At 36.4% G+C, this 13,093-nt stretch overlaps 1 protein-coding gene across 2 annotated transcripts in view; it reads left to right on the top strand.

Annotated features, from left to right (window-relative positions):
• NUCKS1 (nuclear casein kinase and cyclin dependent kinase substrate 1) overlaps positions 1-12,241 on the top strand; it is a 29,132-nt gene extending 16,891 nt beyond the window's left edge. The window contains exons 2-7 of one of the 2 annotated variants that reach the window (XM_061159920.1): positions 459-508; positions 2,183-2,288; positions 5,207-5,262; positions 7,596-7,748; positions 8,575-8,721; positions 9,987-12,241. In XM_061159920.1, coding sequence (XP_061015903.1) covers positions 459-508; positions 2,183-2,288; positions 5,207-5,262; positions 7,596-7,748; positions 8,575-8,721; positions 9,987-10,186 — 712 coding nt within the window. In that variant the 3' untranslated portion in view covers positions 10,187-12,241. Of the gene's footprint in view, positions 1-458; positions 509-2,182; positions 2,289-5,206; positions 5,263-7,595; positions 7,749-8,571; positions 8,722-9,986 lie in introns of both variants that reach the window. The other variant, XM_061159919.1, reaches the window with a different exon arrangement.
• The last annotated feature ends 852 nt before the right edge of the window (positions 12,242-13,093 follow it).

Here is a 13,093-nt window from a genome sequence, read left to right as displayed (position 1 = left end):
TATTATAATTAACTGTATTACATTTAAAAGCTAAGACACTTTGCCGTGAGAAAAAATTAGTAGTAACCTTATTTATAAGGAATATGTGTGAATAAAATAACATTTACAGTTTTGGTTTGTGTGCATATGGTATCAGACTCTGTATATAAAGAATATATGGTACTATGGCTCATTTTGCCATTCTGTGTACTCCTGGGAGGTTGTTTTGTTGGAAAGGGTAGTATTTGAGCTATCCCTGAGAAGAGCATTATAAGAATTGTCATTTGAAATACTTTTGTTTTAAGCTACGCTTTCCTATAACACAATGTGACATTCTTTTGGCTGAGATGAGGGCTTTTTGAAAAATAAATTTCAGAGAGCTAGTTCTAATTCTGTTTATGAAATAGAAATGTGTGTTCTAATATCTTAGAAAAGTCCTATATTTTTACGACCTTGATTAGAGTCTTTTCTTTCTACAGAAATAGGAAGGTCGTTGATTATTCACAATTTCAGGAATCCGATGATGCTGGTAAGTTTTATGATTTCAGTAAGTAGTAAATTGAACTGATTAGTGGAAGAATACCCAGCTTATTTACACTTTTTTAATTCTTTTGAAATAATTTTTAATTTTTAGACTATTTTGACATATAAATTACATCAGTCTGTGTCACTCAAATGTTGAACCTGCATGGATTTTAATTTTTCCTTACTAAATCATTGATAATAAACACTTCAATAATTTTTTTTTCTTACCTAGTTTTGGAGTCCAAGGTTTAAATGTGCGATAATTCTGATACATTGTTTATTAGTTAATATATCTCCTGCTATAATCACAATAAAACTCATACCTTGTAATAGGGAGCATGTATGTATTTTGCTCTGGGAGTTGGTGATGGACAGGGAGGCCTGGCATGCTGCGATTCATGGGGTCGCAAAGAGTGGGACACGACTGAGCGACTGAACTGAACTGATGTATTTTGCATGATGAAGTAAGATGAGAGTATTTTGTGCAACACCTTTGATTTGTGAACTAACTGTAGAGAGGCTAGTGTATCATAAATCTTAGCCATAAAAGGTTTCTGTAGAATATGTCCTTACTCTAATTTTCAAGATGTGTTTACTGTTCTTTTTTCTTTATTTTTTTAATCTAATGTTACTTTATAAAGATAATATTATATGCTTTGGGGAAATGTAGGAAATGCAGCAATGTATAAAGAAGAATAAAAAAAGAACATAACCCAACTTCCCAGAGGCAATACTTGCTAAATATTTTTGTTTACTCATTTAATCCTTAGCTCAGTCCTGTTAAAATGGGGTTTTAAGTATTGTTATTTCCATTTTACAGATAAGGAAACTGAGACAGAAATATTATTCAAGGTCCCTTAGCCCTCAAGTAACCTTTTTGTTTTAAAAGGCTTTTGGTCTTATTTTTTCCTTTTAAAAATATAATTGACATCTTTCTGTAGAATTTTGGATTCTGTGCCTTTCCCAACTGCCTCTGCTTAGCTTTCTTGTGTTACGAAAAGTTTATGCTTGTTACTGGTTGTGTGGTATTCCATAATTTATAATTATTCAACCATTTAATAATTGCTGAAGCTTCACACTGTTCTGGATCCTCACGACTGTATATAACGGTATAGTGAACAGTTTTGGAAATAGTCACCTTTCAAGGTTTTATGGGACTTTTTAAATTGAGGGTGTTTTCTTCAAGTGTCAGAGTGTGCTATATATAATACTTTAGCTTAAAAGTAATTTGCTTGATAACAGTAGTTGTATTAGGATTGTAGAATTGTGGGTTCTTTACATTCTAAAATGCTTATAATAAAACCATGTTACTATAATAGTTTCCAAATAAATACAAAGATGTGGAAACATGTAAAAAGCTTTAGCGAATTAAAAGAGTAAAATATAAAATAAGAGATGTTTGACTGTGAGTATATTAAAGTATACACATGAGGACTAGAAAGCAATAGGCAAAAATAAAAATGATTGAGTCAAGGTGGAACTAGAGTGGAAAAGAATTTTTTTTTGTAATGAAAGAAAATTATTTAGGAAATTCTGCCTTCTTAGCTTTTAAACAGCTTGAGAGAATTATCTCAGTAAATACTGTGGTATTTTTGATAGGTAAAAATCATAATACAGTTCATTAAATTTGAAAAATTTTATCTTCATAAATAAAATTTTATCTTCATAATCTGTTTAGATGAAGATTATGGAAGAGATTCAGGCCCTCCAGCTAAGAAAATTCGATCATCTCCCCGAGAAGCTAAAAATAAGAGGCGATCTGGAAAGAATTCACAGGAAGATAGGTAAGGCATTTTACCTATCTGTTTCTACTTACACTGCCAGCACTGTAAGATGAGGGTAGTCTCTGATCTCTAAACTGGTAGAATCTTCAGTGACTTTGGGAAAGTGCCATTGCTCACTTAGTGTTGTTTTGTGTATTTCATTTTATCAAAGCATGCAGTGCTTTGATTCTAGAGGTTAGCCTCTTTAAGGTCATGGAGGCTTGCTTAGACTCAACCTGGAGTCTCAAGTAAACTCCAGGAATGATAGAATGATTTTGTTGCTACCACAAACCTCTGCACAAAGGCAGAAAGATTGTTTAAGTATGTATTGATAACTTGTTGCCCAAAGTTACTATTGCCATTTTCATTGTAGAAAGAGCAAAAAATAAGTGACCTTTCCTATTCAGAAAATCACTGGCACAAATCACTGACAGAATTATAACTAAAGCTTATAGAATCTTAAGTTCCTTTGCCTGCTGAGTTTTATATAATCAGTCCTACTTTGTTTAAATAATTTAATCATTTTGAGCTGTTCCCTTTCCCTTTGTTTTATAAATGAGTTCAGATGAGTTATATTTTTAACTGTAATTGCCTCACAAGACCAGGGTACTGGAGCTTTCATCTCTGCTCTTACAGGCATACGTGTAAGCTCTCAAATTCAAGGTAGTATAACTACACCAAGACCTTCCTGATGGTGGTGGTGATGATAGTTACCATTTATGATTATTATGTGCCAGTATCTATTATGCGCTAATTTATAATCATTATCATTTAATGCTCACAAAACCTTTATTAGGCTAAGTAACATTAACTCAGAGGAGTCAGTGATTTATCTAAGGACTGGCAAATGAACCAACAGGTTTTAAAGCCATGTCTATTGGACTCCAAAATCCATTTTTTTAGCCATTAGACTATACCACTTCCAAACAATACTATTAAGTATGAGCATTTCAAAGAAATGAAATGATAATTCTCATTAGTTCTTCTAAGATATTTACTTTTAAGCACTAAAATCAGTATAATAAAGCCCTGAGTAGAAGTCTTTCATTCTGAATTCACAAAAAGCTAAATTTAATACATTCACCTAGCATTTTCTGTTTGGTTGAATCACTAACCTCTAATATTTTCTTTCCTGGAGAATTTCAGAAATGTGGAAAAATTTTGAGGAAAAATAAGATAAAATTTTACTGTAGGAAGATAACTCTTCCATAGTTTCATTAATATATCTCTCTAATCCAGTTTTTTCAAATAATTTTTTTTTTATGTGGACTATTTTTAAAGTCTTTATTGAATTTGTTACAGTATTGCTTCTGTTTCATGTTTCGGTTGTTTTTTGGTCACAAGGCTTGTGTGATCGTAGCTCCCTGGCTAGGGATCAGTTCCACACCCCATGCATTGGAAAGCGAAGTCCTAACCACCGGACCGTCAGGGAAGTCCATACTCCAGTTTCATACAGCAGCCCAACTTAGAACTGTCTTTTATTGTATTTATTTTATTATATTTCCCCTAGGAATGAGCATCTTCATTGCCTGTTATCATGTCTCATCAATATAATTGATATCTAGACTACATCTTTCATTGTTGCAATCATTTGGTTTTATTACTCTCTCCTATGTATCCAAGAATGGTTGAAATCAGTTTTTGTTGCCATTTGTATTATCTCATATGTTTATTCCCTCAGACCAGTATTATGTTGATTTTTCTGTTGGTCTTTACTTAAAAGTTTAGCTATTACTTGACTTCACTTTAAAAGGGCTCAAGGATTAATGGCCTCTATAAACTCAATAATAAGATAAATAGAGAAAATGATTTCATTCTTCATCATTGTAATAGACTTGTGAATTAAATGCTTATTTTGCATAAAAAATTTAGATAGAACAGTCACAATTTTCAAAATTACAATATATTTAGATCAGATTGCTTAGTAAAGAAATGTGTTTGGTTTTTTTCTTTGCTTAGAAATCTTGGGCTCAATAGTTTGTCATTTGAGTGTGATCTAGATTATGGGAATACTTACCAAAAGATTTACAGAATCTGCTGTTGAAAAAAAGAAGGCTATGAAGACAATTTTATGTATGATTTTTGTTGTTGTTTGTCAGAATTTCTCATGGAATCATAAAATTCTAGCACTGAAGAGTACCAAGTGAATTGCCTAAGATCATACAGCTAATTAATTTATGACAAAGGCAGAACACTAGACACCAGATTTCTAAGTTAAAATTTGTGAGGATATAAAATGTTCATTTTTGTGACATAAAAAATTATTTGATAAAATTTTCCATTTAACTTTGAAGCTCTTTAACTTTTACCCTGCAATGATCTTTAGCTCGCTTTTTATTTTCTCCATGATGTAAGGCAGGCCTGTGTATTCAGATTTCTGATGTACAGCATACTGGACTCCTAAATATCAATATTAGGATATAATTAATTTATTTTCATTTGCTTTAGATAAATTTTTAGGCATATTGTAATTTATATAACTCCAGTTTCCTTTAATAATTATAAAGGTATTTGCTGCGTTTATATTTGGTGCTATCCACTCATTTGCCTTCTTTACCACCGTTGATACATTACATGGTTTATTTTCATTATAGTCATACTCTGTCTCTGACAACGGAGTTTTTTTCTTAGTAAATGTTCTAGTGAACCAAGGCTTATGCATAGGTGAAAAGTTTTAGCCTGTGTTGAGATACCTTCATTTTTTCTTTTGGGTCTTCAAAGGAAGCAGTATTTTCCAAAAGTGGATAAAATTGTTCTTAATCACCAGTATCTCTATGTATTAGGGAAATGATGGAAGCAATTTCACTCCTCAGCATCTGAATTATTTTATGTCTAACAGAGATTTTCTTTAGTATTCTTCTCCAGTCAGATTTCTAGAGATTTATGTTCACTTGGATTTTGATCTAAGACTTTTAAACTTTTCCCCCTTTTTCTTATAGTGAGGACTCAGAAGAAAAAGATGTGAAGACTAAGAAGGATGATTCTCATTCAGCAGGTAGTAAACAATTTTTAATGTAGTAGCTGTAATTCTATTTATATATTTATTTATTGAACATTTTAATAAATGGTTTCATAATAATGCCAGGCTCTGTGGTAAATACCACATTACAAACAGTAAATGTTTCCATCTTCTAACAGCTCACAATGATTCTCAGTCCAAGTGACTTATTACAGTTTCCTATGAAAGTTTTTTTTTTTTTTTAAGAATACTTATGTCCATCCCATCCCAGGACTTTGATTCAGTAGGTCTAGGTGGGATGTTGGGGCTTTGTTTTTTAAAAGCATTTACAGATTATTCTCATGCATAATTGAAATTGTGCATAATTGAAATTGAAAACCACTTACATGAACAAATAAAAGATATCAAACTATATAGAATATATATAATACTAAGTGAAATCAAGGTATAAAATACAGGAAGTGATGACTCTGGGTTGAAAAGCAAACAATTATTAGTTTTAGTTTGACTTTTTAGCTGTGAAGAGGTCCTTTGAAACAGTAGCCACAGAGAAAGCTTTTTTGTAAGAGTTTTAACTTAAAAGAATCAATTGAAGAGACTCTGACTAGATTAAATGTTAAATCCTGATTATTTTGTGGTTGGTATTTATTTTTAAAAATTTAACTTGTTCAAGAGTTGAGAGTTCCATCTCGCTCCCATCCATTTTAGTCTTGGTCTACGTCCCAGTGCTGTTTAGATAAGATGTGAAGGGGTAGACAAAGTTCCACTGCATTCGCTCTACTGAGCTATTTTTTCCTAATCATGGGCTGGGCTCGGTCTTCGCTGCTGCGCAGGCTTTTCCCTGGATGCGGCGAGCCGCACTATCTCTGCACAGCTTCCATTGCTGTGGCGTCTCTTGTTGCCAAGCGCGGGTACCAGGGCACACAGACCGAAGTTACGGCTCCCGGGCTCTGGAGCTCAGGCTCAAGGGTTGTGGTGCAGAGGCTCAGTTGCTCTTCAGCACGTGGGATCTTCCCGAATCAGGGATCAAACCCATGTCCCCGGTATTGGCAGATGGATCCACTGAGTCACTCTGAGCTGTTTCCCTTTCACTTGTTCAAGTCTGCTAAATGATTGTCTGAAAAGAAATTGTATTAACTTTTTGCACTATCTAGCTAGTAATGTTGTGATAATGTAATATACACTTTTACTCCTTTACCTTGTAAACCCTAATTTGAATCTCTCATGTTTATAAGCATTTGAGCACTTCAAGATGAATAACTCTGTACTAATGTTCAGCATACCTCCTACCAAGTGGGTTTAGTTTTGAGTCTGCCAAAATCAGCTCTGTTCTTGTGTCTGTTGTCTTCAGGTGAAGTTTGGTAGTGGAAGTGATGACTTGAACACTGACCATAGCAAGGCTTATAAGATTCTAGTGTTTCCAAAAGAGTAACAGCTAAACCTTGACAGGAGAAGGGCTGTAGGTGAAACTAATACAAATATAACTTGGTCTAGAGGCAGTAGGCTGGCATCCTGCCCTTTAAGTCAGATTTATGCAAGACCACAACTGTGTGCTAAAAAGGTTTTAATTAATAAACTGTAGTATATGAGAGTAATTTTTTTATTATAAAATTGTATTAAGATCTGATTGATCTAAATGTGTGTTTTGAAGATTTCCCTCCGTCTCCCCTAAACTGAAATGGCCACACCTCATTCGTTGAAAAGGATAGTAGTTTAGCATTATTTTTAGTTCTGTATGTTTTGTATTGTAGAATGCATATATTGGAAAACAGTCATCCCCTGTTCTAATATTTAAAATATTTTTTCTAACTTTAGTTTCTAAAAACTGTGTAGATAGGTTTGAATGTAATTGAGAATTTTAGGGTACAGCAATAATGTAAGTTTAAAGCATGTTATAGGAAGCATGTATTCATACCTAAATTCAGCTTTATTGTTACTTAAAACTACATGCCTAGGTTATTTCATATGTAATAGTGGGTGAAAGTGAAAGTCACTCAGTCATGTCTGACTGTTTGCAACTCTTTGTCTGACTCAGTCCATGGAATTCTCCAGGCAAGAATACTGGAGTGGGTAGCCTTTCTCCAGCGGATCTTCCCGACTCAGGAATCAAACTGGTGTCTCCTGCATTGCAGGCAGATTCTTTACCAACTGAGCTATCAGGGAAGCCCATAATAATGCATGCATAGCCTTATTCAAGTTCATTCTTTGAATTTTACCTCTCTTTTTGCATATTTTATAGACATTTTTAGGAATAGAACTTTCCCTTTCTGAATGAAATAAAGCTGCAGTTTATATCTTACATTGCCTTTTCCAGTCATATGTCAAACCCATAACTCTTTGATCATTGCATTATAACTTTGATATTGCAGAGGACAGTGAAGATGAAAAAGAAGATCATAAAAATGTGCGCCAGCAACGGCAGGCAGCCTCTAAAGCAGCCTCTAAACAGAGGGAGATGCTCATGGAAGATGTGGGCAGTGAAGAAGAGCAAGAAGAGGAGGATGAGACGCCATTCCAGGAGAGTGCGTAACGTGCCTTGCATCTTGGTCATGGTTGTAGTTTGTGACCTCAGTTTTACTTCAGCAATATTTTGGATGCTCAGTGTTAAAATCAGCCCCTTAAATTAGATACTGAGTGTTATTAGAGATGATTGTTTTTATATCTATTTATATTTTAAAAGACTCAGAGATTCTCATGATTATTATCTGATTAAGTTCATCAAATAAATACTCAAGTACTGATTAAATACTCAAATAGTGATTAAGTACACCATTCATTCTCATATACTGAATGAACCATTGTTAGAATAACAGTTACCTGGTGGGTACTGTGATTAAGATCTGTATTTTGTCCTAGTGGAGAAAGGTGTAGACCTCTCCTTGCAAAAAAGGTGTTAAAAGAATTTAGGTGTTTCACAGGTTACTCAGATTAATTAATTATATGTATATTTGCTTTGTATGTAGGTTTCTTACTTTGTTTAATGTTGGGCCAAAGACACCAAATCAGTTCACTTTCATTTCCCTGGTCTTATCAGGACTATATGGAAAATATAGAACTACCAAGAGTTATTTGATGGCTTCAGTTTTTATCCACATTAAGCCTAATCTCTTCCTGTTTTCTGCCTACTCTTCAAACAAGTCAGTCATGTAACCCTCATGTGCATGTTAAACCATTTTACAGGTGGGGCCAATGACAGCTCCAACCGAATTGGTAGTACAGCTGCAAATAGAACCCAAGAGTGTCTGACTTCCAAATCCCATCTCCCATTCTTAGCACTCTCTCCCTTTGTTCACTTGGAAGGATGTATACATTAAGTTGGACGTTGAAATTCTTCTTTCCTCTCAGAAGATTCCGGCAGTGATGAGGATTTCCTAGTGGAAGACGATGATGATAGTGACTATGGCAGTTCAAAAAAGAAAAACAAAAAGATGGTTAAGAAGTCGAAGCCTGAGAGAAAAGAAAAGAAAATGCCGAAGCCCAGGCTAAAGGCCACAGGTGAGCTCTGCAAAATTCAGGTTAAGTCACCAGTAAACGTTCTCTCCAGAAATCCTTCAGTAGGACTTGATAGTGGTCACACAACAAAAACTAAAGGATCCTATCTTCTGTACCTGGAAGTATCACTTATTTATTATTAAGGACTCCAGCCCCTCCAGGAGTTTGGTGGCTTGGCCCTGTTCTTCAACTAGTGCTGTACAGAAGGCAAGATTTGGGAATAACCTATTAACACTGCACCAACTTAGCTATTCGGAGAAGGCAATGGCACCCCACTCCAGTACTCTTGCCTGGAAAATCCCATGGACGGAGGCGCCTGGCGGGCTGCCATCTGTGGGGTCACACAGAGTTGGACACGACTGAAGTGACTTAGCAGCAGCACCTGAGCTATTGACTGCCTTTTTCCCCACTGATACCACAGTCCCAGCAGCTCCTAAAGACTTAAAGTTGTGAAAATACACACCTACAGTAGGACATTGAGGTGTTCTGATTTGTACAAAGAGTGAAATCACTCGACAACATAGGCTTATTTTCTTTGGGCCCTTGTGGTTTCTGTCAGATATTCTTCTGGGTGAAGCTAGTTTGTCATTAAATCAGAAAGCTGGATTTGCTTTTTTTTTTTTTTTTTTATTCTGGCAAAGTGAAAGTGAAGTTGCTCAGTTGTGTCCGACTCTTTGCAACCCCATGGGCTGTAGCCCACCAGGCTCCTCCGTCCATGGGATTTTCCAGGCAAGAATACTGGAGTGGGTTGCCATTTCCTTCTTATTCTGGCAAATAGAACTTTTATTCATCATGTCTTACTGTTTGGTAATGATGGAAGTATTAAAAGTTACTTGATGGGGACTACCCTGACCCTCCAGTGGTTAAGACTCCGAGCTTCCAGTGCAGTGGGCACCAGTTCGATCCCTGGTGAGGGAACGAAGACCCCACATGCAGCATGGCCAAAAAATGTAAAAAAACAGGTATTTGATGGCTTTCTAGTCCATTAACTTGCATCCCCTCTTCTTCACTCAAGTTTTAAACATCAACAATTTAACAGTTTTGCAAGCCACCAAGGATATTATGTAGTTTCTTTATTTACAAACATTACTATTAACATAGTAATGTTGGCTGAAAGTGTTTGAAAACCAAGTACCCACCTTCATTTTCACTAAGTCGGGGTGTCATCTTTATGATTTTTTTTCTTACAGATTGTTCTGTAGCTGATTTTTGTTAAAAACGTTAGACGTTTTCTTCCCTTCCGCAAGTTTGTATTTTTCTTCTTTCAGTGACACCAAGTCCTGTGAAAGGCAAGGGGAAAGTGGGTCGCCCCACAGCTTCAAAGGCATCAAAGGAAAAGACTCCTTCTCCCAAAGAAGAAGATGAGGAACCAGAAAGCCCGCTGGAGAAGAAAACGTCTTCAAGTCCCCCGCCTGAGAAATCTGGGGATGAAGGGTCTGAAGAGGAAGCCCAGTCTGGGGAAGATTAAAAGTGATGATGGTCTGGGGAGAGATTTTATTTAAAAAGCAAAAAAAAAAGAGAAAAAAGAAAAAAAAAGAGGGAAAAAAAAGAAAAGCTACTTAAGATAGAATATGGTTTTGGCTATGGCTTGACTCATGGGCTTTCAATGCTTTTTTTCCCTTTTGTTGAAAATAACATTTTCTTCTTTTCTTCTTCTTTTTCTTCTTTTTTTTTTTTTTTAAGAAAAGCATTGTATGTTTAATTTACCTTTTTTGTCTATTGGTCTCTTCGTCATGACCCCCTTTTTCCGCCCCCCTCCCCTTTTCCCAATGAAAGCCATGTTAAATTAATCACTGGATTGACTGCTTCATCTTTTTATTTTCAATGGAGGGTATGCCACAGTTGTAAAGCAATAAGATTTGAGGTAAACGCTATGAAAATTTTGCTTTTTGCTAAATGGTAGCAAGTTGAACAGTAATCAAAAAATGTAGAAGGTTTTAGTTAAAAGTTATTGCTTCTTTCTCTACCTGAATTAAAAAAAAAAAATCAATTGTCATCTAATACAAGTTTATATTCTATATACAAAAATATGGATGTCTAAAAAATCATGATGTTAAACTTCCACTGATGGGGCAGGTAGGAGAGAAAGATGAATTCTGAACTGCTACTAAAGGTATTCATGTTTTTTACTGTGGGGCAAGGCAGGGAATTGAGGTTTCCTGACCCTGTTTGAGGATATAGGTTTGCTTGATTTTAGTCTCATCACTTGTTATCTCTAGGAGACTCGGAGCCAGTGATCCTTTTATTCAGCTACAGTCTTTAAAGAACTTAAAAAAAGCAAGGGCCGCCAAAACTTAAATCTTTCTTGATTTCCTATTTCATTCTCTAACGGTTCATGTTTTTAAATATATATATGTATGTATCCTGTTTCTTGGATAAAAAATTTTACCAAGGATCAAAAGAAAAAACCCTAAGATTAAAATGGGGATATCTATATATCACAATGGATTTCTTCTCAAACTGACAATGTTTAGGTTTTAAGCAAAATAAAGTGCCAGTTAATGTGAAACTCAATCACAAAGACTTGAGATTTTTGCTTTATGAAAACAGAGAGTTGAAATTCTTCTGCACCATAAATGTGCACTCAGAGTCCATGAACCATGCTCTGCTTTTGTTGAGGGATAGAGAGTTTTCCTGCCAGACCCGTCCTTCTCATCTCTTGGTAGAAACATGTGGAGCGCCTCTCTTGGCTTCCTGCTAGTGCACAGGGCACCCCTGCATAGCCCGCTCGCAGCGCCCACCGCCCTGCTCCAGAGCATGGTTTCTCCTGGTTCTGTTCTTCACTTCTAATCCTGTACTTGATGGGAGCATGGGACATGCTGCTCCGACACTGCTCAGTTAGCGTTTGTCTTTATACCGATGCCCTTGCTGACCGCATGTCACTTACAGCCGCAGTTTATGGGGCTTTGCAGAGCTGGAGAAACCATGTGTTCAGGAGGCCTGTGTGCAGTGGGTAACAGGCCAGTTACACGCCTATGAAGGCAGTCAGGGGACAGACCTGTCTGCTTGCTTCTCCACGTTCTGATGCCATGAGCTAGTGGGAACAAGGTTTAGGAGGGGGTCTTAGTGTGCTAATGGGCTTCCCAGGTGGCTCAGTGGGTGAAGAAACTGCCTACTGTGCAGGAGACGCCGGAGATGGGTTCGATTCCTGGGTTGGGAAGATCCCCTGGAGAAGGGCATGGCAACCCACTCCAATATTTTTGCCTGGAGAGTCCCGTGGACGGAGGAGCCTGGCGGGCTGTGGTCTATAGGGTCACAAGGAGTCGGACAGGACTGAAGCAGCTTAGCACAGGACACAGTGTGCTAATAAATTGAAAAATTAGTGAAATTTAACATCTGCCTTTGTATCTAGATTTGCTTCCTCAGTATTTACTAATGCAATTTTCTTTCTATCTACTGTTATAGCATGTTTTTCTCTCAAACAACCTGGCTTTCCTACAGATGTTCATAGAAAAAAGGTTATTTAAGGAATATTTTTAGGACACTGTAAGGAATATCCTTACTCTGATTTTTTTTTTTTTTTTTTAAAGAAAGCACCAGTGGCAGAGAGTCATTTCACTGTTGCACTGTGGGGATTAAAGAAGGAATTTGGAGATTTTAGTATTCAGCCAAATATGTAAAACTTGAACATAAGTAGCAATTGGACTATTATCTTTCATGATGGTTGACTTTACAGTTGTGAACTTTGTAATGAGGTGTTAAAGATTATTCTGTTTGCTTTATTGGTTTGTTCAGGTATTTTAACAAGAAGGTTTGTGTTCACATGTTTTTTAAAAACCTATCAGTGTTTCCACCATGCACTTCTGTTTTTAGGGGTTTATAACTTTTAAGTCTTAACATTCCTAGTAACGTGTGCTTTCCTCGCGAAGACTAGGGGAAGGGTCTTTTAAAACTTTAGCCTTAGTATTTTATGTAACAGTCTCTTTAATATATTAATCTGCACTAACGTTTCTGTGATATATGCACATCCTTTAGAGTAATCACATCCTCTAGGTTATTTGTGTGCATTTGGTTGGGCTTTTTGTTTGGGATCTCTTTTTTTAAAGGTTAATTCATGAGATTAAAAAATGTATATTTCTAATAGACTGGACAAAAGGATCTGTGTCCCAAGAGAGACAGGCTCTGAATGACCTTTGTTTTCTCCAGTTTTTGCTGATGATTTAAGACACTCTGGTCTTCCCCTCAAATCATGCATGCAAATAGGACAGCTGGGGTGTCTCAACTGGAAACAGGTGCTCAATGGTCAGGCTGACAGTGATGTCGGGACAGGTTTCGGGCGACAGGCTGCTAGTGCCGCCGTTGGCACCCCCTTGGTTGAACGCCCCCTTTCTCTGGAGTGCCTCTAGGGGGTGGCGGCAGTGCTCACTGTCTTGTT

Source organism: Dama dama, chromosome 14, assembly GCF_033118175.1.
Source record: "Dama dama isolate Ldn47 chromosome 14, ASM3311817v1, whole genome shotgun sequence".
Classification (NCBI taxonomy): Eukaryota; Metazoa; Chordata; class Mammalia; order Artiodactyla; family Cervidae; genus Dama; species Dama dama.
Note: the sequence above shows the minus strand (reverse complement) of the source record. Positions and strands in the feature narration are given on the sequence as shown.